Raw genomic sequence first — 27,186 nt, 5'->3', positions numbered from 1 at the left:
GAGCCCTTTAAAGATCTTATATACTCAAGGCTATTTATTTTCAGATAGACTATAAAGCCATAATCCCAAGAAGTTAACAGTTGCACTGCATACCAAGAAAGAACATTCATCAATCAAGTAAACCATAAGTCTAATATCCAGTGATGGAATGTTCTAATGCTTGACTTCTTAGCATTGAAGGAATAAGCTACCACCATCTCATGCCCAACCTATTCAAAATAGGCTAAGTCTTATTATTTATTCTGCATCCTTCTTAGAACCCATTAAACATATGTGAGTATTCACTTTCATTCTGAATTCCAAAGCTGGCTTTTCTTAGCCTGTCCTTGGTTACCTCCCCTTATAGCTTTGCCCAAGAGAATCAAAGTTAAACATCAGACTAAAGAACTCTTTCAAAAATCTCACATTCCACCATATCACTAACCCAAAAAAAGTCACATCGAGTGTTTAATATTATATAATATACATTCGTGGATGATCTACCACTTTGCATTGTTCTTTCTATGCTTCTCTCTGCCTCCATTCTGACAAATATCAAGACATGGAGGTGAATGCAGCATTAGATTTTTACAGCAAGCACTTTTTCTGCCATAGGAAGAGGGTTAATGTTTACTAGAGACTCAAATTTTCATAAAATATCTCTAGGAATCAATGTCAAGGGAAGAATTGATACAAATGACTGAACTGGATGACAAAGCACATGATATTTCTAGGACAAACTGGAGAATGAGTACTTAATTTTTATCCATCTTGATAAGCAATGCTTTTGCTACATATCAGAATCCTAATGACATCAAAATGAGGGTCAACGTCATGAAAAGAATAAAAATTGTTAAAGCTCTAAGCAAGAGGTACTTCTGCATTCTCAGTATTTAAGGTACCTACTTATAAATTCAGCCTTAAAGGGCTTGCTGAATTGTGCCATCTCGTCAAGTCCTTATGTTTAGTGGAAAGCCACCAGTAAGTGCCAAACTGGAAACTGTTTTCAGCAAATAACATGTGAACAAAAATGGTAGAGGTAAAATTCAATAGGTCAAAAGGACTATATAGGAAGCAACTGCCTCCAGGTGATAAAGCCAGGCAGGGAGCATCACGACTAATTCTCTGGCCCCACTGTCTCCAAGAATAGCCCTGATCACTAGGTCTTCATAGGGAAATAATTAAGTGGACATTATATGAACATTTAATATTTAGAGATGAACTAACCTCCCAACTCTATTTTACTCACTCCACCCTTTTTTTAAAACTAAAAAATAATCACCTCCACTGAGCCCAAAATCTTTTCTCAGCACACACGCACACACACAAAAAAGGCCAGCTCTATGTAAAACAGATTTTTCTCTAACCTTGTTCTATTTTATATCAAAGTATTCTATAACTGCATACTCTATTATAGGGCCTATAATTAACTTACTTTAGCCCGCAAGGCTTTAACCTCTGCCTCTAATCTTTTTCGTTCTTCAACCTCTTTATTATATTTTTCTTTTAGATCTTCATACTTGGAACCTAGAAACAGACAATCAAATACAGTTTTCTTTCAATCATTGATTCCATGAAGGAATTCACAGATCAACAATGATTTTGATAGTCTAGAAATGAGTATCTTAGTAGAAACAACATTTTGGTTAGGGAAATAGATCAAACTATTGATCAAATTACTCATATCAAAACAAATAAAAACATAAGTGTTTTAAATATTCTGAAATTGAATTTCTTTGAAAATATACTACAGAAGGATAAAGTAAAAAGCTTAAAAGCTCAATCCAGTAGCTCGACATAATTCAACAGATATGCAAATGGATATGTAACAAGTGGCTGCAGTTTTTAAACATATACATTAAAAGTTTAATTCAAAGTTGAATTAATTCATTTATTTGCAAAATTAAAATCTCAAGCTAAACAAAAAGCTGTCTATACCAAGGAAAAAAATGCATTACCACTATAATATTGACTTGGTGTTAGTGGAGTTGTAAAAATTTTTTGTGGTGTATTGCATGGATTCAGAGAGACATCTGCAGACTGCGCAGCTTGTTGGCTTCTTTCAAGCTCAGATTTACACCTGTTAGAAAAGGACCCAAGAGGCAGACAAATCAGTTAGAGCAAAGGCTACAGAATACCAATGCCTTACATTCCCAGAGAGTAATAAACTTACAAAGAAACCCATCCATTAAGAATTCTTAACCATTTCATTTATCCAACAGGCATTTAATAAGGTCTAACTTATGTGCCAGACATAAACACAGTCCTGTGTCTTCAAAGGAACTCAGTCTAGTAAAAGAAACAGAAATATAAACCAATAAGTACAACGTTATAAAGGCTATAAGGAAGATCTATAATAATCACTATGACAGTGATATGGTTTGGCTGTGTTCCCACCCAAATCTCATCTTGAATTATAGTTCCCATAATCCCCATGTGTGGTGGGGCAGGGGGACCTGGTGAGAGGTGACTGAATCATGGGGGCGGTTTTCCCATGCTATTCTCGTGATAGTGAGTTCTCACAAGATCTGATGGTTTTATAAGGGGCTTCCTCCTATGCTTGGTTCTCATTCTTCTCCTTCCTGCCACCATGTGAAGAAGGGTGTGCTTGCTTCCCCTTCCGCTATGATTGTAAGCTTCCCAGCGGAAAAGAAAAGCCCTGTGGAACTGTGAGTCAATCAAACCTCTTTCCTTTATAATTTACCCGATCTCAGGCAGTTCTTTATAGCAGTGTGAGAACAGACTAATACAGACAGCAAAGAAGAGTTGGAGGATTAGAATATATTCCAAGCAAATTTCATATTCTAAGCCAAAGACAGGGATATAAAAGAACCTAGAACTTCAGAAACACGGGAAGAAAGTGGTGTCATTGAAGCATGGACTCAAATCATGAGAACAGATGACATTACTTAGGATAGTCAGTTATTTCAAAAACATAGACTTGTTATACGGATCATATATTATATGACATTTTTAAAACACAGATATAAAAATTAAATCAATATCCTGCATCTAGAAAAGATATGGCTGGAAATAGTTACAAGAAATGGGAAACATAAGTTATATATTGTATATATGTACACCCTGTATAAAGGTATCCAGAACTATCATGCAAGTAAGCTCTGAACACCTTTCAAAACCAAAAAACCCACATTAAAAGAGGGCTCAATTCTTCCAACTCTCTAATGTCTCTGACTTTAGTTTAACATAAAAAATAAAATGAACACTCTTTTAGAATGGCTAACAGTATGCACAGTCTCTTTGCCATGACATATTACTTAAAACAGGAAGTAAAGAAAGTAATGCCGGGCCCAGTGGCTCATGCCTGTAATCCCAGCACTTTGGGAGACCAAAGCTGGCAGATAACCTGAGGTCAGGAGTTCAAGATCAGCCTGGCCAACTTGGCGAAAACCCCTCTCTACTAAAAATACAAAAATTAGCCAGGCATGGTGGTGTGCACCTGTAGTCCCAGCTACTTGGGAGGCTGAGGCAAGAGAATCGCTTGAACCCAGGAGGCAGAGGTCGCAGTGAGCTGAAATTGCACCACAGCACTGCACTCCAGCCTGGGCAACAGAGCAAGACTTTGTCAAAAAGAAAAAGAAAGGAAGAGAGAAAGAGAGAAAGAGAGAGAAGGAAGGAAGGAAGGAAGGAAGGAAGGAAGGAAGGAAGGAAGGAAGGAAGGCAGGCAGGCAGGCAGGCAGGCAAGCCCTTAGCTCCATCTAGCTCCAAATTTAATCTGAGAAGAGGCAATGTATGAGCTAAAAATGACTTCTCAGCAAATCAAACCACCATATCTGACCTTACGGTAGGAAACAGCAAGGTCCAATGGAAATGTTCCATTAGTATTTAAAAAGCACCAAGAAATAAGTAAAATTAATATTTAATTTAACTTGCTATTTTCAAGATACTCTCAACTTGTAATTAATAGGAAAGTTACTAGTATTTTACATTTTTTCATACTAAATTTTCAGAATTTGGCACCCATTGTATACTTACAGCTCATCTCAATTTGCACCAGCCACATTTCAAGTACATCATAATTGCCACACATAGCCAGTGACTACCATATTGGACATTGCAGGTCTACAGATTAGCAAAGGTATCACAAATCTGCTGATTCGAGATGAATTTTGAAGAACCTCGCAAAACCAGTGTTTCTTTTCCACTTTAAATTCGTATCTTATTCTCTTTTCCCTATCCTTTCATTTTAAACAAAGTTATTTATTACTTAAACAAAAGTATACCCTGCTATTATTTTCATAAACCATTTTTTCTCCTTTCCTCTAAGAAGAAAAACACAAACACCATCACCAAAAAAGCACTACAAAGCTAAAAGCATTTTCTACTAGGTTGAACTATATGAGATTGCCAATCTCCAGTTTTAACAAACATTCCAAATGGTTCAACCTCCCTTGTTGGAGACCTTCCAGAAACCTAATCAGTGGCAACTGATGGAAAAAATGAGTTTCTGCAATGCATTTGAAAGTTAGCAATGAAAATTTTAAAACCATGTAGTTTTTGTAGTCTATTAGATAATAAGAATATTTTAAAGCCAAATGTGCTATGAGGATATGACACGAACTTGGCTCACTGCAACTTCCACCTCCCAGGTTCAAGCAATTCTCCTGCCTCAGCCTCCTGAGTAGCTGAGATTAGAGGCGCCCGCCACTACATCTGGCTAATTTTTGTATTTTTAGTAGAGAGGGGGTTTCACCACGTTGGCCATGCTGGTCTCAAACTCCTGACCTCAGGTAATCCACTTGCCTCGACCTCCTAAAGTGCTGGGATTACAAGCATGAGCCACCTCGCCCAGCCAAAAGGAAACATTTTTTAAATTATCACGCAACCTTGTAGATTGGGCATGCTTATATTCTGTCTCCAATCTCAACTGGGCCCTCCATGCTATTCCATCCTTTTATAATTCCCTAGTTCTCCCTCTCATTCTCTACAGCAGCTTTTCCACCCAGAGAAAACACGAGCCATCAGTATGCTCCAACTAATTTCCATCTTTTCAGTAACAACTGTCGATAGTTTTAACAAGTACTATCATACTATCAATTAATGCTATGTAACTAGTATTATCATACTATCAAATAATTTGATAGTATGATAGTACTATTTATTATTGTATTACCCAGTGACCAACAGTGTCTGAATCATGGTACAGCTTAATAAACATATACTGAATGAATGCATGAGTAATGGAGCAAACATTTGACAAATTTCTATCATACTGAGCTATGCAATAATAAAACCAAATCACTGTTTGTTTGTTTTTAATCTTCCACTCTTTCAAGTTACAGTACAGAGACCGAATCATTACTTATTCCACCAGGAAAAAAAATTGCAAAGTATAATTATATTGTTAAAGGAAAAGACAAATGCATCTGATTAATACATACAAACATCATCCCTATAACTACCATCCCAAAATATTACCTTTTAAGTTCCTGTTCCAGTTTTTCTATTTGTTTTTTGCCTGAATTCAGCTGTCCTTCCTGGAAATTCACTTGTGACTCCTTGACTTGAAGTTCATGAGAAATCTTCTGCTTAGTTTTCTCCAGACTTTCACACATTTCCATCAATCTTTGATTCTCCCTTTTCAGGTTCGTACCCTCAGTTTTTTCATTTTCAACCTAATGAGAATTGTTCAGAAGACAATAACTCCCTTATTTCGTGAATTTACCAAGTATTATTGGTAAACCTGAGTCTAACATTGACTACTAGATTCCTGAGACACAGCTGCAATAAGCCATATGAACACAGAAATTTTAGATGATCACACTTTGAAGCCAATAGAAAGGAAACTTCTTTGAAGTCATGTACTATATCATCTTTGGCCAGACATACCCATCCTAGAAAGGGAGTCTTTACTATCCCTTCAAAAATTAAAAAATAGGAAATAAATCCTATAAATCTCCCTTAACAACTCATTTTCAAGTTTGGTTGCTAAAACCAGTTATTGTTAGAAACCAGAAAATTCTACCACAAGCAAAATCCTTTTAGAAGCAATGACTGTATCACTATTTAGTTGGCTAATAGAGAGGTAATTTTTTTTTTTTTTTTTTGAGACGGAGTCTCGCTCTGTCGCCCAGGCTGGAGTGCAGTGGCGCGATCTCGGCTCACTGCAAGCTCCGCCTCCCAGGTTCACGCCATTCTCCTGCCTCAGCCTCTCTGAGTAGCTGGGACTACAGGCGCCCGCCACCACGCCCGGCTAGTTTTTTGTATTTTTAGTAGAGACGGGGTTTCACCGTGGTCTCCATCTCCTGACCTCGTGATCCGCCCGCCTCGGCCTCCCAAAGTGCTGGGATTACAAGCATGAGCCACCGCGCCCGGCCATAGAGAGGTAATTTTTAAAAAGTACTGTTTAGTTTTCATTTACTAGACCTGAAAAGGTTAAAGAATACCAAGGTAAAAAGCCCAGTCTAAGAAAGCCACATCCATTTAACCGCAAAATGCTCTAATACTGTCCCCAGATTAGGAGCAGACACCTTTTGCCTTGTTGCTATGCAGTGCAAAAGCAATCCCCAATTCATGGTCCCACATGGAAGTTGAAATGGAACTCAGTAGCCCTAAATATTAGCAGGTAAGCAGAAATGAGGACAGAAATGGAGACAATTAAAAGCAATTAAAATAAAAATGACTCAAAAAAAAAAAAGGGGGGGACTGGGGCCTGGGACAGGGGTGGGGGAGGGGAGAGGAATTACCACCTGAAGATAGCAAAATCATTTTTCCCTAAATGTAAAGAAGATGAAATAATTAATCCAAAAATGAGTGAACAGTTTTAAATACCAGCAGTTCTGTGGCAATAATGAGTGCTTTAGGGGTACCTTCTGTTTTTGCTTCTGCAGCACAGCCTCGAGACTGTCAAGCTGAAACTGCCTTTGCTGCTTTTCCTTCTTCAGTTTGTCAAGCTGTCCTTCAAGCTCTTGAATTTTCTGAAGAGCTCTTGTAGGCAGGCCTTCTTTCCATTCTTCCAAAGCCCAGCTCATTTTGTTCTGCCTTCTTTATTACTCCAACATTTGTAAATAAACTGAAAAGAATAACCAGACTGTTGGTCTTACCATAGTAAAAGGAAACAAAGTCTCAGAAATTAATGAATCTGTCTAACCACCCCTAAGAATCAAGTTTCAAGACCACATTTCAAAAGATAGCAAAGTATAATATCTATCTTCTCCATCCTCTGAAAGACGGCAACCAGTAATTGATTTTGAAGTACATACTGTCCTGCTTGGTTTCCCTTTGCTTTCTGTTTTTCTCATTTCTCAGTGTTGACTTCTTATATCACTACCTGCTTTCTATTGCTCAGTTTTTTCATTATACAAAACATGGGGCAACAGCAATGCAAGACAGCAGTCACTATGGGATCAGGAGTAAAAGTCTCTCGAAGTTTCCAGCTGTTGGAAGAACTCGAAGAAGGCCAGAAAGGGGTAGGAGATGGCATAGTTAGCTGGGGTGTAGAAGATGATGAAGACCTGGCACAAGATGGACAGGGATGATAATTGGGCCTCAAAGAACGATTTGTGAAAGTCAAGTATACAGCCTTAAAATAGAATGTAGCCTAAATGCCCAGAAGCACCCTGCCTTTGTAAGATTTTTAAAAAAAATTAACATAAATAGGGTTAATAGTTCTAATGGAGTGGTGGACCAAAGAGCCATATCAGTGCTAACAAAATGGCAGAATTCATGTAGCATCAAAGTTGTCCTGCAAGAGCTTTGGTGCCTAACGATGTCTAAAGAAAATATGAAAATCCTTCAGCTGCCTGAAGGACAGGGTTACAGCAGTTAATCAAAAAGAAAAACCATAGGCCCTTCCCCTTCCCGCCCCCCATTCAATTTAAACAGTCTTCATCTTCCACAGTAGTAAATTTTTTAGATATGTCTTGTAGACCTCAAAGGACTGGAAAGAAGCTCCCATTCAAAGGAAATTTATCTTAAGATACTGTAAATTATACTAATTTTTTGTCCATTTGAAATATGTTAGTTGTGCTATAACAAATCATCCTGCCATGTGTAATATCCTGTCCACATACTTGAATTTCTGGGATCAAGAAAGTATATTTAAATTGATTCCCATCATAACTGGTGGAGTACATCTAACTCAACTGTGAAAAGACGTACCACATAATCACCTTGCTGCTGATTAAATGGCCTGGGGCCTCTGCCTTCTCCTGTGGGATTACTGCTGGGTGTACAGGGTACTTTGTCTGCATCCCCAGTTTCCAAAAAATTGAGGAGGAGTCCCTCCTCCTCAACTCATTCTATGAGGCGAGCATCATCCTGATACCAAAACCTGGCAGAGACCCAACAAAAAAAGAAAACTTCAAGCCAATATCCTTGATCAACAACGATGCAAAATTCCTCAACAATATACTTGCAAACCAAGCCCAGCAACACATCAAAAAGCTAATCCACCATAATCAAGTAGGCTTCATCACCAGGATTCACGGTTGGTTCAACATATGCAAATCAGTAAATATGATTCATCACATAAGCATAACTAAAGACAAAAATGACATTATTATCTCATGCAGAAAAGCTTTCTTTAAAAATTCAACATCCCTTCACGTTAAAAACTCTCAATAAATTAGGTATTGAAGGAACATACCTCAAAATAATAATAGCCAACTATGACAAACCCACAGCCAACATCATACTGAATGGGCAAAAGCTGAAAGCATTCCCCTTGAAAACTGGCACACAAGGCAAGAATGCCCTCTTCCACTACTCCTATTCAACATAGTATTGGAAGTCCTGGCCAGAGCAACCAGGCAAGAGGAAGAAATAAAAGGCATCCAAATAGGAAGAGAGGAAGTCAAACTACCCCTATTTGCAGACAATGTGATCCTACATCTAGAAAACCCCATAGTCTTGGCCCAAAAGCTCCTTCAGTTGATAAACAACTTTGGCCAACTCTCAGGATACGAAAATCAATATACAAAAATCACTAGCATTCCTATACACCAACAACAGCCAAGCCAAGATCCAAATCAAAAATGCAATCTCATTCACAATTGCCACAATATGAATAAATCACCTAGAAATACAGCTAACCAGGGAGGTGAAAGATCTGTACAATAAGAATTAGAAGGCTGGGCCTGGTGGCTTACGCCTGTAATCCCAGCACTTTGGGAGGCTGGTGCAGAGGGCAGGTCACCTGAGGTCAGGAGTTCGAGACCAGCCTGGCCAACAGGGTGAAACCCCATCTCTACTAAAAATACAAAAATTAGCCGGATGTGGTGGCGGGCACCTGTAATACCAGCTACTTAGGACGCTGAGACAGCAGAATTGCTTGAACTTGGCAGGCAGAGGTTTTAGTGAGCCAAGATCGCACCACTGCACTCCAGCCTGGGCAACAAAGAGCGAAACTCCATCTCAAAAAAAAAGAATTAGAAAACACTGCTCGAAGAAATCAGAGATGACACAAATGGAAAAACATCCCATGCTCATGAATATGAAGAATCAATATCATTGAAATGGGCATACTGCCCAAAGCAATTTGCAGATTCAATGCTATTCCTATCAAATTACCAAAGACTTGTTCACAGAACTAGAAAAAACTATTTTGAAACTGATATGGAACCAAAAACAAGCCCAAATAGCCAAGGCAAGCCTAAGCAAAAAGAACAAAGCAGACAGCATCACATTACCCTACTTCAAACTATACTACAGGGCTACAGTAACCAAAACAGCATGGTACTGGTACAAAAACAGACACATAGACCAATGGAACACAATAGAGAGCCCAGAAATAAGCCGCACACCTACAACCATATGTTATTTGACAAAGCTGACAAAAACAAACAATGGGGAAAGGATTCCCTATTCAATAAATGATGAGATAGCTGGCTAGCCATATGCAGAAGAATGAAACTAGACCCCTTCCTTACACCATATACAAAAATTAATTCAAGATGGATTAAAGACTTAAATGTTGTAAAACCCCAAACTATAAAAACCACAGAAGACAACCTAGGCAATACCATCCTGGACACAGGAATGGGCGAAGATTTCATGACGAAGATGCCAAGAGCAATCAAAACAAAAGCAAAAATTGACAAATGGGATCTAATTAAAATGAAGAGCTTCTGCACAGCAAAAGAAACTCAACAGAGTAAACAGACAACCTACAGAATGGGAGAAAATATTTACAAACTATACATCTGATAAAGGTCTAATATCCAGCATCTATAAGGAACTTAAACAAATTTAAAAGAGAAAAACAACAACCCCATTAAAAACTGGGCAAAGGACGTGAACAGACACTTTTCTAAAAAATATATATATATATACATGTGGCTAACAAGCATATGAAAAAAAGCTCAATATACTGATCATTAGAGAAATGCAAATCAAAACCACAATGAAATACCATCTCACACCAGTCAGAATGGCTATGATCAAAAAGTTAAAAAAATAACAGATGCTGGCCAAGTTGCGAAGGGAACACTTACACACTGTTGGTGGGAGTGTAAATTAGCTCAACCATTGTGGAAAGCAGTATGGCAATTCCTCAAAGAGCTAAAAACAACTACCATTCAACCCAGTGATTTCATTCCTGGGTATATACCCAGAGGAATATAAATCATTCAACATAAAGACACATGCATGGCCAGGCACAGTGGCTCATGCCTGTAATCCCAACACTTTGGGAGGCCAAGACAGGTGGATAACTTGAGCTCAGGAGTTCAAGACCAGACTGAGCAACATGACGAAATCCCGTATCTACCAAAAAAAAAAAAAAAGCACACGCACACACAAATGTTCACTGCAGCACTGTTCACAATAGCAAAGACATGGAATCAACCTAAGTGCCCATCAATAACAGATTGGATAAACAAAATGTAGTACATATATACCATGGAATACTATGCAGCCATAAAAAAGAATGAGATCATGTTTTTTGCAGGAACATAGATGGAATTAGAGGCAATTATCCTTAGCAAACTAATGCAAGAACAGAAAACCAAATGAACACCAAGAAGTGAACAACAGACACTGAGGCCTCCTTGAGGGTGGAGAGTTGGAAGAGGAAGAGCAGCAGAAAAAATAACTATTGAGTATTAGGCTTAGTACCTGGGCAACAAAATAATCCGTACAACAATCACCCCTGACATGAGTCTACCTATATAACAAACCTGCATGTGTACCCCTGAACCAAAAATAAAAGCTAAGAAAAAAATATTTTGCCGTAAGGTTTTCAGGTGAAATAGGTCCTATAAACAAAGAAAATGCATGACAAGATATTCTGCAAATGCTTCTCTTTCCTTCTTCACATCATTAATTACCACTCACACTTTGTGCCTCTTCCTCTGGGAAACTTTTCTGAGATTCCCAACCCGGCCATAGTTTCCCATCATAGTTACTCACAGCACAGGTAGCCCATCTCCTTCCAAGCAGTTATCATTTTTTAATAATGAATGCATGCATGTATGAAGAGTGAATGCCATATTAGTACTAGAATCATTCCAAAAGGTGGTAAAGTCAGGCTCCAGACAGACACTGACCAGGAAAGACATATACAGTACAACCTTAGTGATTGAAAGTGGATTCTTCTAGCTCAGGCACTTACAAGATGTATGACCTTGGGCAAGTTATTTAGCTGCTCTATGCCTTGTTTCCTTTGTTTGTAAAATGAGGATAATAATGATGGTGACGTCCTAAGGCCTTAGAAACAGTAAGCTTTCCTGGTAAGCTTTCCATATATGTTAGCTATTAGGTATTTTTTAAAAACACTTTTTCACTTGTATATTTCAGCCTATGGTACAAAGGGTGAAGTGGCCTACCTCCTTCTCAGCCACATCTTAGGAAATAGAAATAAGCTGGAAGAAAATATGGCAACTGTCCTTTATTTTAGCCTTCAGAACATAAACAAAAAGAAAAATCATTCATTTTCCAGTTACTTAGGCAAGAGTTTGAGAATTTGTTTTTTTACTAAATAAAGTTAATGGCCATTTTAATGTTTTTTTCAATCGATTTTATCAATGAACCTTTTTATCAAAACAATAAGCAGTTCATGAAAGTACTAAGAACAATAAAAAAAATTAAGAGGGAGAAGCAAAGGTCTTAGACAACATATAAGTTGGATATCGAAGCTTGGAAAGCTGTGTTTTGCTACCAGTTTTTTGTTTTGTTTTGTTTTGTTTTGTTTTTGGTCTCAGTTCTTGGAACACAGCATCTTATATTCCACTCCCATTTATCCCAAAACTACTGAAAGGAGTCACATGCCTCTCAACCAACAAAGGACAACTGACCCTGTCTCAATATCCTCCATTCCAATCTAGTTTGTCAGGAGTCAGAGAACTGTACCCAGAGATACACAACTGTAATTGCCCTAAACAATTCAGCCAGCCACTGAAATCATTACATCAAGATGCTATAGCCAACAGAATATAAAAAGGAGCAATTTAGAAAGACGATTAGAAAATGAGGGGAATAAACATAAAGAAGACTGGCAAGCTGAATGCTTTTCCATTCCAAAGTCTAAGATAGAGAGCAATATAGATGTAGACCAAGCTAACTGTTATTACAGCAGATTTTGGCCCATTAAGGCATCAGCTATCAGCCACCTGTATTGGGCCACTGGGGCAAAAGAACAACAAAAAAATGAACCTCGGAAGTTTACTTTTGAGGAACAGGGAATCGAGGTGGGGAGTAAAGGAAAGCTCCGGATGAAGGTTCCTGCATGGAGGATTTGCAGGACTATTGTCCTTTCCAGAAAATGCTGTATCTTTCTATCTTAAATACGTGGAGGGCACTCTTCATGCCCGAACTACCCAGTCCCTTAGTCCCTAAGGAAGCTCTTGTGTGACCTCCTCCTGCCCCACCTCCACCACTGCTTTCCCGTTGTCAGAATTCCCCACCTCCTCGAAAAAGCCAGAGTCCCCGTGCACTGTACCAAGGCTGGGTCTGAGAATGATAACCCTGCCTTCTCCTCTAGATCAGGCTCCTCAAGGGCACGACCCATGCCTTTTATTTCTAGGTCCTCATTACACAGCAGAGCCAGGCACACAGGCGCGTCCAAATAAATGTGGAAGGGAAGGCCGGGCGTAATGGCTCACGCTTGTAATCCTGGCACTTAACAGAGGCCAAGGCGGGAGGATCCCTTGAGCCCAGGGGTTCCAGACCAGCCTAGGCAACATAGGAAGGCCTATCTCTATTAAAAAAAAAAAAAATGTGGACGGGAGGAAGAAGAGAGGGGAAGAGAAATGCTCGCGTAACTAACCATAGGCACCCCACGTCGCCAACCAGATCAAAACCCAAGCTTACATCTACTCAATAAAACAAAGGACCAGGGCCCGAATTTCAATAAGGTTGGTTACGGGACTGGGAAGACGGCTTGGAAATACCTAGTCATCTCCAATTCTTCTACGGAGGAAGAAAATGATCACCTAAAGTGTGAGTCCGTGACCGAGCAGGGTCTGGGACACTAATCCGAAACCAGTTTGAACCCGAGCAGAGGGGCGCCGACACCCCTACGAACCACATCCCGGGGCCGATTCTCCAGTTCCGTCGGGTGGGAGGGGGCGGTCCCCGGCGCCTACAGGGCCGGAAGAGTGATCCCAGGGGCCTCCCCGCCCGGTACCCGCCGGCAAAAAGCCAGCGGCACCCCACGCCGCCCGCCGCCTACCGTCCGCCGCCAGGGCCAGGATCCAGACCCAGTCAGGACGCTCACCTTGCTATCGGGGACGGGAAAACAGCCTCTCCGAGAGCACAGTTCTGGCGCGGCTTCCGCGGGCTGGAGCCCAGAGTCTAATTCAAACTGCCCGCAGCCGCCACCGGTGCCCAATTCGCCCGCTTCTGGTCTCAACCAAACTTACCTCCACGCCTATTGGTCACTGTAAGTAGCTGCGGACCAATCCGCGCCTGCGCACTCAGACTGCCGCCTCTGATTGGCCCTTTCGGATGGATTTTAAAAACAAGCCCTCTACTGGAGGTGCCTGCGCCGGAGTTGCTGTTCTTTTTTTTTGTTGCGGGGAGACGGAGACCAAGTGCTTTTGCTAATGCTAGACGCGTTTTGGACCGCTATTTCCCCAAAAGTCAGGGAATGCGCCCGCTGATTAGGAAGGCGTGGTCTATCGCCTACAGCCAGGGGAACTGTGCTGCCTGGTGAAACCTCTTTTAAACTGCACATACCAATCTACTTATTTATTAAACGTAAATTTAGGACATAGTATCTAGGTGCTGTGTTTGTCATGCATTCTTTATCCGGTGTCGTTCTTTATCCGGTGTCATTCTTAACAATTCTTTGAGAGAAGTATTATCCTCATTTTATTAAAAAGTTAACAGGCTCATAGAAGCTAAGTACAGTAATTTGAAATTGAATCTAGGCAATGCAGGATGTCGCTCTTAAATGCTGTCCTTTATGGATCATATTTCTAAGAGGTGATTCTGAACACTTATTTTCCGGGATTAAGGTGTGGGGGGAGGACACTGCATCAGAATTTAAAATTCAGAAGAATCTTCAAAACGGGGTGTAATGCTTTTCGTGAAGCCCACTAGTTTTCTACGTATGTTATATACTCGTTTTATTTCCCTATTAAACTATAAATAAGCTTCTAAAGGCAAAAGCAAAACAATTAATTGTTAAAGTAATAGATCTCTAGTGCTGTTGTCTTCCTCAATATGTACCAAACTTTCCAGCCCCCTGCCTTTACCTTTCATTAGACTGTTCCTGCAGTACCCAATTCAAGTGTCCCTTTTTTTTATAAAACCTCCCTAATCCCACCCACTCCTTAGAGATAATTATTTCCTAGACCTTTCCTAGAACTTGCAAACTTCATGTTTAGGATTTTCGCCATGTCTTGTCTTGTATTTATGTCTATGTCTGACTCCCCCATCAGACTCAAAAATTCCTTTACAGTAAAATCTGCTTTAATTCATTTTTGCATCCCTAGTAACTTTGCACATAGTAATTTAAAATCCAGATCATCTTGGGAGATAAAACTGCTATTTGGGGAAAGGCCTTGTTCTTACTACCTTCTACCTTCTAATCCCCAAAGGGAGGGGAGAGAGCAGGTAGAGGAGGAAAACTTTGGTCAGACATTGCCATGATCAGTCTAGTGTGTCCGGTAGTTTCAGAATTTGAACCAAATTGTGTCTGGCTGCAACACAAATTACAATTCCATTGCTTCCCAGAGTAATTATTCAACTATGTATGGGCTGCTTAAGGAAAAATAAACAGCTAGAAAGACAGATAATAGAGGATTTTTTTAAGGTTTGAATAAGAAATTTGCATTTACTATTCATTCAGTCATTCTTCAGCATATATCTATTGAGTGGCCACTGTATAGTCAAGTCTTGTGCTTCATTTTTCTACAATGAACAATAAAGAAATACATTCACTTCTTGAACAAGGGAAATAGGATGGATACTATTCTAGTAACTCCTGTGATATTTCTCTGACTTCAATTTTATGCTTCCCTTCCCCTCCCTTTATTTTTCCCCCGGTTTGCTTGTTTTGTAGGGGGAGGATCCCGTCCAACCAAACACAGATGTCCTCTAAGAGTCCCTTTTTGGCTCTCTGCTCCTCTTTTTAAGTCCCTTCCCTCAGTGAGCCAGTCTACTCTCTCTGGACTGTTCATCCACTACCTCGATATTCTGCCTGTGGACCAGTGTCTTTGAGTCTTCCCATCTTTTCTACAGATTAAACTGCAGGTTCATCACTGAAATCACTCTTTTGCCAGTCTCCTCAACTCCCTTGCCTCTTGTTCTATCTCCCAAACTTGTATGTGTGCAAATGTCCATATCATCCCTTGATGCACTATTGCTGCAGAATGGGGCTGGAAAAAAATCCCAACACTGTGCAAATACTTTAAATGTAGGACGTCTAACTGGGCCTCAATGCTGCTCCCCAGCCCTTTCTCCCAGTTTCAGGATTTCTGTAATCTCCTCCAACAAACATCTCCATTCTTACTCTCAGAAGATGACTTTATTTTCTAGTTCACAGAAAACAAGATTTCTGACAGGAACACCTTCAACTTTCTGAGACCCAAATCTGTACCCATTCTTACCTCCTTTCTTCCTGTTACAACCATGGGAAATGTCTTTCTGACTACTCCTAAAACTGAACAATCATACTGTGTTTTGAGGCAACTTCCTTCTCAGGAACTTCACTCTCCCAATTATGCACTTGTAAACAAGAATCTTTAACTGCTTCTACCTTCCTAAGTCTTCCTAGTAGCACTTAAACTGCTCAAATATTTCCCTTTAAAAAGAAATATTTTCTCAATCTCATGATCCCCTGAAGGAATCATCATATCTCTCCTCACATTCCATTTCCTTTTTAGATTTGATTAAATAAGTTGCGATACTACTTTTCATCAATTATTTTTCTTCAAAAAAACCCACGAGTACTTTCAATAAATGAGAGCCGTCTCTATAGCTACATCATGAAGACAATATAATCTATTATTTTAAGCAGCAGTTTACTTTTCATTTCATTTTTCAGCTTATTAGAACTGTAAATATTTTATAATTACACGATTTTATTTTTTATCTGTTCTGAAAAATTTTTTTTTTTCCTTGAGATGGAGTCTGGCTCTGTCGCCCAGGCTGGAATGCAGTAGCACAATCTCGGCTCACTGCAACCTCTGTCTCCCAGGTTCAAGCGATTCTCCTGCCTCAGCCACCGGAGCAGCTGAGATTACAGGCACGCACGACCACACCCAGCTAATTTTTGTATTTTTAGTAGAAACGAGGTTTCACCATGTTGGCCAGGCTGGTCTCGAACTCCTGACCTCAAGTGATCCACCCGCCTCAGCCCCCAAAGTGCTGGGATTACAGTTGTGAACCACCGTGCCTGACCTGAAAATCTTTATTCTTTTTTTTTTTTTTTTTTTTTTGAGACAGAGTCTTGCTCTATCGCCAGGCTGGAGTGCAATGGCAAATCTCGGCTCACTGCAACCTCTGCCTTCTGGGTTCAAGCGATTCTCCTGCCTCAGCCTCCTGAGTAGCTGGGACTTTAGGCGCACACCACCACGCCCAGCTAATTTTTGTATTTTTAGTAGAGACAGGGTTTCACCATGTTGGCCAGGCTGGTCTCAAACTCCTGACCTCAAATGATCCTCCTGCCTTGACCTCCCAAAGTACTGGGATTACAGGCATGAGCCACCACACCTAGCCTCAGGTATAATCTGATTTCATAAAATTAGTTGAGAAGTGTTTCCTCTTCATGCCTTTTCTGAAAGAGTTTGTGTAGAATTGGTATCATTTATTCTTCAGTGCTTCAGCCTAGAATTTTCTCTGTGGGGGGTCTTAATTGGAAATTAAACTTTTTGCTAGGAGCAGTGGCTCATGCCTGTAATGCCAACACTTTAGGAGGCCGAGGCATGAGGAGTTTAAACCAGTCTGCGCAACATAGCAAGACCCTGTCTCTACAAAATCAAAAACACTTAAATGAGCATGGTGGCAAATGCAGCTACTTGGGGGAGGCTGAGGCAGGATGATCACTTGGGCCCAGGAGGTGAAGGCTGCAGTGAGCTGTGGTCATGCCACAGCAATCCAGCTGGGGCAACAGAGAAAGATCCTGTCTCAAAAAGAAAGGGAGATAAATTAAATTTTGTAATTGAAAAAGGGTTTTTTGAATGTTCTATTTTATTTTACACAGTTTTAGTAGGTTCTGTCCTTCAAAGCTTTTTTCTATTTTATCTATGTTGTCAAAATTATTGGTACATTGTTTTTTAGATTATTCTGTCATCCTTTTAATGGCCTTGTAATATGTAATGTTCTCTCTTTCATCCCTGACGCTGGTAATTTGTGTTCTCTCCACCCACTTCCCTCTCATCATTCAGCTAAAATTTTACCAACTTTATTGATCTTTTCAAAGAACCAACTTTTAATTTTATTGATTTATGTATATAAGATTGTCCATTTTCTATTTTATTGATTTCTGTGCTCATCTTAATACTTTAAGTTTTTCTTTTTTTGCTAGCTTCTTAAACTGGAAGCTTAAATAATTGATTTTAGACCTTTCTTTTTTTTCTAATATAAATATTTTAGCTTTACCTGACCCCCAAAATTTGTTTGTTGTCTTTTCCTCTTTTCCCCCCTTAGAAACAGGGTCTCGCTGTGTAGTGATGTGATCATAGCTCATGACAGCCTCGACCTCCTGGCACAAGCAATCCTTCCACTTCAGCCTCCTGAGTAGCTAGGACTGCAGGCAAATGCCACCATGCTCAGCTAAGCTTTTTACTTTTTGTTGAGATGGGATCTCACTGTATTGCCCAGGCTGGTCTCAAACTCTAGGCCTCAAGCTATCATCATGCCTCAACCTCCCAAAAGTGCTTTTGGGATTACAGGCGTCAGCCACAACTCACCCGTATTTTCATTTGTATTCCTTTTTAAATATTTTCTAACTTCTCTTACGATTTCTTATTTGACCTGTGGATTATATAAAAGTATAATGCTTAATTACCAAATATTTGTAAATTTTCTAGGCATTTTTCTATTGTAAATCTTAATTTAATTCTATTGCGATTACAGAACATACTCTGCATGGTGCCAATCATTTTAAATTTAATGAGACCTAACCAAGTCTCAGTATATTGTCAAGCTTACTGGGTATTCCCGATGCCCTTGGGAAAATGTGTATTTTACATTTTGTGTATGAAGTGTTCTATAAATATCAATTATGTCAATCTTGTATTCTCTATCATTAAGAATTTTCCATCTACTTGCTCTATCAATTACTGAAAGAGGAGTATTGAAATTTCCAACTATAATTGTGAGTCTATTTATTCCTGCCAATTTATTCCTGCCAATTCAGATTTTGCTTCATATAATTTGGAGCTGTTATTAGAAGTGTACACAAATTGTTATTCTTAGTGAATTATACTTTATTATGCAATATCATTTTGATCTCTAGATATATTCCTTGTTGTGAAATTTACTTTATCTGATACTGACATAGCTACTCCAGCTTTCTTTTGTTTATTGTTTATATAATGTATCTTATTTCATCCCTTTACTTTTATTTATATACTTATATACTTATTTGTTTTTAGAACTCAAGGTCTACTTACCAGGATGGAGAGGTCAGTGCTTTATCAAAGATGAAGAGGCCACCCATTTGTGTCTACATTTGAAGTATGATTTTTGTAGGCAGCGTAGTTGAGTTTTTTTATTTAGTCTTGCGATCTCTGCTATATTAGTTGAGCTGTTTAGAATATTTATATTTAAAGCAATGTTTGATATGGTTCTTTTAAATCTTGCTATTTGTTTTTGTTTTCCTACCTATTATTTGGGTTTTTTTCTAGGTTTCTTTTTCTTTTCTTTTTTTTTTTTTTTTTTGTGAGATAGAGTTTTGGTCTGTCACCCAGGCTGGAGTGCAATGGCACAATCTCGACTCACTGCAACCTCCGCCTCCCAGATTCAAGTGATTCTCCTGCCTCAGCCTCCCGAGTAGCTGGGATTACAGGCATGTGCCACCATGCCCAGCTAATTTTTGTATTTTTAGTAGAGGCGGGGTTTCACCCTTTTGACCAGGCTGGTCTCAAGGTTTTTATCTAGGTTTCTTATGGAATACGGTAATGAGAATTTTTATGATTTATTTTTCTCTACAATATTGGTTTATAGCTATAGCTTTTTGGTTTTGTTTTTATTTGCAGTGGTAGCTCTGAGGTTGATCATATATATCCTTAACTTATCAGAGTCTATCTTCAAATAAAATTATACTACTTTATATATAATGTTACCATATGTTTTATTTTCCCCTTCTCAACTTGTATACTATTGTTGTTATACATTTTACTTCATATATTATAAATCCTATCATATTATTATTTTTTATTTAAACCGTTAATTATCTTATAAGGAAACCTTTAAAACTACAGGAAATTAGTGCTATATTAACCCAATTATTTATAATTTCTGATGAACTTCATTCCAGGTTTCTATTATCGTTTTCCTTTTGCCTGAAGAAATTCCTTTTTTGTGGCAGTAAATTTCCTCAGCTTTTATGTGTCTGAACATTTTTGATTTATTCTTATTTTTGGAAGATATTTTTGCTGGGAATTCTGTGTTGTTGGGTGTTTTGTTTTGTTCTGTTTTTTTCTTTCTTTTTTTTTTTTTTTTGACTCTTGCTCTGTCACCAAGGCTAAAGTGCAGTGACGCAATCTCGGCTCACTGCAACCTCCGCCTCCCAGGTTCAAGCGATTCTCCTGCCTCCACCTCGAGTAGCTGGGATTACAGGCACGCGCCACCATGCCCAGCTAATTTTTGTAGTTTTAGTAGAGACAGGGTTTCACCACGATGGCCAGGCAGGTCTCGAATTCCTGACCTCAAGTGATCCATCCGCCTCAGTCTCCCAAAGTGCTGGGATTACAGATGTGAGCCACCGTGTCCAGCCTGTTCTGTTCTTAAAGTGCTTTCCAGGAGTCATCCGTTGTCTTCCGGTTTGTATAGTTCCTGATAAGAGGTCTGTATTTTCCTTATTTTTATTCTTCCCCACATATCCTTTTACTCTGGCTACAATAAGATTTTCTCTTTATCCCTTTGGTTTTCTAGCGCTATGACTTGATATGATTTTATTTGTATTTATTCTGCTTGAAGTTAGTTGAGCTCCTTGAAGCTATACATTTTTAGTTTTTGTCAAATTTGTAAAAATTTTTAACATTATTTGTTCACATATTTGTTGTCTCCTACACTCTCTTCTGCTTCTGGTACTCAATTACATGTTTTTTAAAAGTTTTTTTTTTTTTTTTTTAAGACAGAGTCTTGCTCTGTCACCCAGGCTGGAGTGCAATGGCACAATCTTGACTCACTGCAACCTTCGCCTCCAGGGTTCAAGCGATTCTCCTGCCTCAGCCTCCCGAGTAGCTGGGATTACAGGCATGTGCCACCACACCCAGCTAATTTTTGTGTTTTTAGTGGAGACGGGGTTTCACCGTGTTGGCTAGGCTGGTCTCGAACCCCTGACCTCAGGTGATCCACCAGCCTCGGCCTTCCAAAATGCTGAGATTACAGGCGTGAGCCACCACGCCCAGCCTTAAGATGATTTAATGTAGTTTTAGAGGCCATTTTCCCAGCCTTTTTTCTCTCTGTATTTCATTTTGGATAGAACCTATTGCTTCATCTTCAAGTTTACTGATTCTCTCTTCTGTAATATCTAATCTGCTATTAATCCTGTCCAGTGAAATGAGAGTAATGATGAATTTAGCAGACACAGATCTTAAAACAGCTTTTATTAATACTATTTAACATGCTGAAAATTTAACAGAAAACATGAAAAGAGAGGTGAAAAAATATAAAAGAGAAGCAAAATTGTTAAAGATAAAACATACAATGGACGAATTAAAAATTCACTGTACAGCCACCAGGTGGGAGGATTACTTGAGCCTAGGAGGTCAAGGATGCAGTAAGCTGGGATCACACTACTGCACTCCAGCCTGGGTGACAGAGTAAGACTGTCTCCAAAAAAAAAAATTCCTCCACACCTGCTCTTTTTACTACTCAGTAAATAATACCCTCATTCACTTAGCTAACTAAGTTTGAAACTTTAGAATCACCCCCTACTCCTTTCTGTATATCCTATCAATTCTATCTGCCACAAATATTCCCCATCTGTCCCATGCTCTCCATTCTCACTGCCCAGTACCTAGTCCTGACTACTGTCAATTCTTGCCTTCATTACCCAACAGCCTTCCGGGTGGTCTCATGGCAGACTTTTCCTCGCTAAAGTTAGGGCCTTGATATGGACGGGATAGAATTCTGAGATCTGAGGTGAGAATATGTCAGTGGGTCCACCTAAGGCGTATCCTTGCATGATCACTTTCCTAGTCACTTCTCTCCTGCCCCAACTTCCACCTCCCCTAATTGTCTCCACACCTCTTCCTACTCTGGGAGGGAATAGTTTCCTCACCAAAAGAGTTGCAGGACCTGGGTAATAAGTACAAGCAGGAATCAGGACATGCTTGAAAGTAGATCTTGAGGAGGCTGGGAGGAGAGGGAGTACAGAATATAAGGTTGGACAGGCTAGGGCTTACTGACATGGGAGCACTCTCATGATTTGTGATTTAACATTCTGGCGAGGATGTTAAATTCTGAATATGCCATTCTGGATGGCTTCTTGAAGCCTGAACGTGATGATGACCTTTAGCAAGTAGGGTTGATATGCTAAAATCATAGTTACCAATACTAAGGGTAGGAATAGCAGTCTTTAGGGGCTGGCCATGGTGGCTTATGCCTGTAATCTCAGCACTTTTGGAAGCCAAGGCAGGAGGATCACCTGAGGTCAGGAGCTTGAGACCAGCATGACCAACATGGTGAAACTCCATCTCTACTAAAAATACAAAATTAGCCAAGCATGATGGTACATGCCTGTAATCCCAGCTACTTAGGAGGCTGAGGCAGAAGAATCACTTGAACCTGGGAGGCTGAGTTTGCAGTGAGCCGAGATCCCACCACTGCGCTCTAGCCTGTGTGACAAGAGCAAAATTCCATCCAAAACAAAAAAAAGCAATCTTTAGGAGGTGGGAAAGTTAGGCTGGATTTATTACCTAAGATCACCACCAGATTATTATTTCTAGAAGGGACCAAAGGCTATTGCCTCCACTAAGACAACAAAGAATGTCTAGAAAGGGGGACACCAACATCTTTAATCTGTCCAGTGGTGGCTGACCTCTATAGGCCAGGGGTGACAGTAGAAGATGCTGCTATAGAATGGCATCAATAGAAATCTAGAATGGCCTAGGCCAGGGCCAGTGCTTAATAACCTTGTCAATGGCAAGGTGAAAGTAATTGCTGCAATGGACAGCACAGCTGGAATAGAAATAGAGTCCAGGGATCTGTGGTTATGACTAATAGACTATTATGTTTCTAAGTAAGAGATAGATGGCTAACACACTTGAGTTTTGCTTGATTTCTATAACAAGACAAACTCACTTATTGGCCCAGCAGAAAGCTGAAAGCAACTATAGTGCAAAATCAAGCAAGCATCTAGCACTTGGCCATATCATCTGGCAGATTACTATGCTAGAGATACCCATGGCAAATTAAGGCCAACCCTCTGGCATGCCTCAATGAGAGATTCATTACACAGGCTCCCTAGTATTCTGGAACAAGGTCATGTTTTCTCCACTAGAGAATGACTTATCATTTGAAAAGCAGCTCCTGTTGTGCTACTGGGCCAGTAGACACTGAGCACCTGACCTTGTAACATCAGGTGTATAACCAGAGCAGTCCATCACTACCTGAATATTGTCAGATCTACCAAGTCATGGGTTCTAGTGGATGTGGCAGCAAACCATCCTAGGATGAGGCCCAAGCAGGTTGAAAACGCATAAATAACTTAACATAAATAGCAGGCCATGAGTCACCTACTCTGTTTCACAAAGTCTTTCTCTCTCAGTGCCCATCTATGGCCTTGTGGTGAGCTCCCCAAAAGTAGCCCACCTGAAAAACACCTGATTGTGGTTCACAGATAGGTTGGCTTCATATGTTGGTATGTCTGGAAAATAGGTGGCTGCTCCCTACAACACCATTAACAGGGGACTTCAAGGGACAGATCCGTGAGCAGAACAGCAGATCACCTACTTCATATGGAGAAAAGGTGGTCCAAGGTTAGAATATACTGCTGGGCAAATAATTTGGCTGATAGGAACAGGATTAAATTATTGTAGACATAGAGATTTAAAGAAGAGGATAGACCTTTTGGGAATGAAAAAAAATTGTAGGGGTCTGGCATCTTTTGTCAATACCCACTAGAGGGCATCCACCACAGGTAAGACAGGAAACAACCAGGTGGACAGGACAATTTATCTGATGGATGGTGCAGTGGGTGTCCTTCATCACCCAAGTGGTTGCACAATGGTCTCATCATCAGAGCAGCCATGCTATCAGGGCTGATGGCTACTGATGGGTCCAACAGCATGGACTACCTCTCATCCTCTCTAAACTGGTCTAGCCACCATTTTTGCTAAATAACCACCCTGTCAGTAGCAAACTGACACTAGGTTCTCAGTATGGAACAATCCTAAGTAAAAACAACCAGCTTCTTGGTGGCTAGTAAATTGCATTGGATCCCGTCCACCTTGAAGGAAATGATACCTACTCTCTCTGCAGTAGCTGTGCCAGCACTACTCTCTGAATGTTGACAGAATACCTGATTCACACCCGTAGGATCCTGCATAAGGTTGCCTTGGACCAAGGGACCCATTTGACTGAGAAATATGTACATGATCATGAGATTCACTGGTTCTACCATGTCCTACCTATTTCTTGAAAGTAAGTGGTCTGATACTGCTATGGGTTAAGTTGTGACTCCAATAAATTCATATTCTGAATTCTTCAGCTTCTGAAATCCTAACCCCAAGTACTTCAGAATGTGACCTTAATCGGAAGCAGGCTAGTTGCAGATGTAATTTGTTAAGATGAGATCATTAAGGTGAACCTTAATCCAATATGACTATGTCCTTATAAAAAGGGGACATTTTGACTGGGTATTATTACACTCATAATCCCAGCACTTTGGGAGACCAAGGTGGGAGGATTGTTTGAGGCCAGGAGTTCAAGACCAGACTGAGCAACATAGTGAGACCCCATCACTACCAAAATTTTTTAAAAATTAGCTGCGTGTGGTGGAATGAGCCTGTAGTCCCAGCTACTTGATAGGCTGATGTGGGAGGATCACTTCAGCCCACGAGTTCGCGGCTACAGTGAGCTATGATTGTGCCACTGCGTTTCAACCTGGGCAGCAGAGTGAAACTCTATCTTTTTAAAAAATAAAAAAGAAGACATTTGGACACAGAGACAGAGACACAGGGAGAATGCTGTATACTGTCATAAAGACTGTCGTTACACTGTCGCAAACCAAGTGACATGAATGATTGCTGGCAAACTGCCAGAAGCTAGGAAGGAGGCATGAGACAGAATTTCCTTCCCAGCCCTCAGAAGGAACCAACTCTCCCAATACCTTCATCTCAGACTTCTGGCCTCCAGACTGTGAGACAATAAATTCTGTCGTTCTAAGCCACCAGGTTTTTGATACTCTGTTACAGCAGCCCTAGGAAACTAATATAGTAATAAGATACCATATTGGAATGGCCTATTTGTGGCTTCACTAAAGCATGAGTTCACCCCATAGAATGGGAAAACTATTCTTCATGGTGCACTATCAGCATTGAACTAGTGTATCAAGCTATGTCCCCAATAGCTAAAATATACAAGTCTAGAAGTCAAGAAATGGAAAAAGAATTGGCTCTTCTCTCTATCACTACAAATAATCCACATGTTCTTCCCTTTCCTTTACCTTAGGCTCTACTGGGTAAAGTGGGGAGTGGGGAACACTACTCCTAGTGACACATAAGGGTTCCACAAAACCTGATGCTGTAACTCGTCTCTTTGTTTTCCTTATGTGGGTGGACCAGCAGGAAAAGAGAAGAGTTATAATACTGGTAAGGTTAGTCAATCCTGATTATCATGAGAAACTAGACTTGCTGCTACATAAAGGGACATGGAAGAATATGGAACTCAGGGCATCCACTGGGGTACCTCCATATGCTTTTATGTCTAGTGAAAACAGTGAGCAAGCAAATGCAGCCGTCACAGCCCAACAAAGGAAAGGCAACCCAAGGCCAGACCCTCTGGGATGAAATTCTGGGATTCCCCCACCAGGCAAATAAATTATTAATAGATCAGATAATGCTGATCAAGGATAGGGAAATCGAGAGAGGGTGGTGGAAGAGAGAACTGACAAATGTCATTTGGAGCTTGGGACTGGTTGTAATAGCAGGGACCACAGCTCATTCCATTGATTCTCTGTACAAAGTCTTTTTTAGAGATTATGGCCACCATATAGAGACAAGTAGATCTGAACAGGGTAAGAGGCGGACTAACAATTACCTTCATGTCACCTACTTGGCCCATTTCTGATTTCAGCCACAGATATGCTAGGCAATTGTTTGTGGGCACAGACTCTTTCCACCTCAAGTGCAAGTCACTGGTTTCTTGGTGTCTCTACTCCAGAGCTTTCTCAGAAGATAAAGGAGCCTGCTCAGCCAGCACACAACCATGGCCTGGAAATGTGGAGACAGTTACAGCTTCCAGGGGCAATTCTCAACCAATGGGGTCAGGAGCCAGTGAACAAATGCCCCAGTGTTCCATCTTTCACTTGGGCAATTCTGAGAGATCCAGAAGAATCAAACCCCAGGTACTTACTGCTACAAATGGTGACATTGCATCCTTATACTTTTCTTTCTTCCCTGTCTCACTATCCCTGACCCCACCTCTCTACCATTTTGCTTCCTGAAATCATCACCCAAATAAACTATGTCCACCAAATCTATCTTAGTCTCTGCTTCTGAAAGAACCCAAAGTAAATGGAAGGTGCCATACACTTGATGTATTCTTTTTGACCAGTGAAAAATCTGTCTTGGTCCTCCAAATATTACAAAAACTTACATTATGTAGATGGAACCTCAGTGACCTTACCTGTGAAATTAAAAGTGTAATCATAATGGGATTTGCCTGTCACTGGTAATTTAAGAGGGGGCTTTGGTAGATAATGATCATGCTTTCATGCTGGTTTTGTACATTTCTAGACTTCTTTTGATGATAAAACAATGAATTTAACACATTCTTTGGAGCAATAATTAATTTTCAAAGCTTGACATTAGGAGATCCTGAGTCCTTTTAGAGAAGAAAGGCTTGGAAAAAAACATTAAATATTCAACATATTACCATAATTTAAATAAAGTCAATTACAAATAGATAAATATTCAACATCTTGGTACATTTTAAAGAAACTGATCACAAACCATATGACTACTACTCAGTGATATGAACTGAAGCCCAAGAAAAAGGACCTTACACTTTTAAAACGCTTTTTCTATTTCTACCACTAGGTGATTCTCTATACCTAAGAAAGTCTGAAAGTAACCTATGTTGTCCCACACACTCTGACTCTCTGCATTCTCTATCTTCCTGTCTTTTCCCTCAGTGTATTTAATGTGTTTGCTCACACTTGCTTTAGAATAACATTTGGTTGTTTAAAGTGAGAAAAAAAAAGAAAAAAAGGCTCATAATCCTCCAGCTTAAATAATCTTTATTAACAAAATCATACAATAACACACAATATGAAATTCCAGATATTCAAAAAAGACATAAAAGATGAGTTTGGGAAACTAGAATGAACACTGAACATCCACTAGTCTAGATCCTCATTTTACAGCTGAAGTCAGCAAGATTGAGATACAGTCAATGCTTGAACAA

The 27,186-nt window shown here is 39.9% G+C and overlaps 1 protein-coding gene and 1 pseudogene across 9 annotated transcripts in view; one reads left to right on the top strand and one right to left on the bottom strand.

Moving 5' to 3' along the window:
- CENPF (centromere protein F) overlaps positions 1–13,813 on the bottom strand; it is a 140,806-nt gene extending 126,993 nt beyond the window's left edge. For 5 of the 9 annotated variants that reach the window (XM_063613910.1, XM_063613909.1, XM_063613911.1 and 2 more), the window contains exons 1-5: positions 13,655–13,793; positions 6,810–7,012; positions 5,419–5,615; positions 1,938–2,059; positions 1,415–1,506 (exon numbers count right to left, since the gene is read on the bottom strand). In XM_063613910.1, coding sequence (XP_063469980.1) covers positions 1,415–1,506; positions 1,938–2,059; positions 5,419–5,615; positions 6,810–6,971 — 573 coding nt within the window. In that variant the 5' untranslated portion in view covers positions 6,972–7,012; positions 13,655–13,793. Of the gene's footprint in view, positions 1–1,414; positions 1,507–1,937; positions 2,060–5,418; positions 5,616–6,809; positions 7,013–13,328 lie in introns of all 9 variants that reach the window. The other 4 variants (XM_055233713.2, XM_063613908.1, XM_055233715.2 and 1 more) reach the window with 4 other exon arrangements.
- On the top strand, positions 7,319–7,768 carry LOC129458271 (ubiquitin-conjugating enzyme E2 variant 1-like; annotated as a pseudogene).
- Positions 13,814–27,186: the final 13,373 nt, after the last annotated feature.

The sequence above is a fragment of the Symphalangus syndactylus genome, chromosome 19, assembly GCF_028878055.3.
Source record: "Symphalangus syndactylus isolate Jambi chromosome 19, NHGRI_mSymSyn1-v2.1_pri, whole genome shotgun sequence".
Classification (NCBI taxonomy): Eukaryota; Metazoa; Chordata; class Mammalia; order Primates; family Hylobatidae; genus Symphalangus; species Symphalangus syndactylus.
The sequence above is the reverse complement of the archived record's forward strand: the minus strand, read 5'-3'. Positions and strand labels throughout refer to the sequence as shown.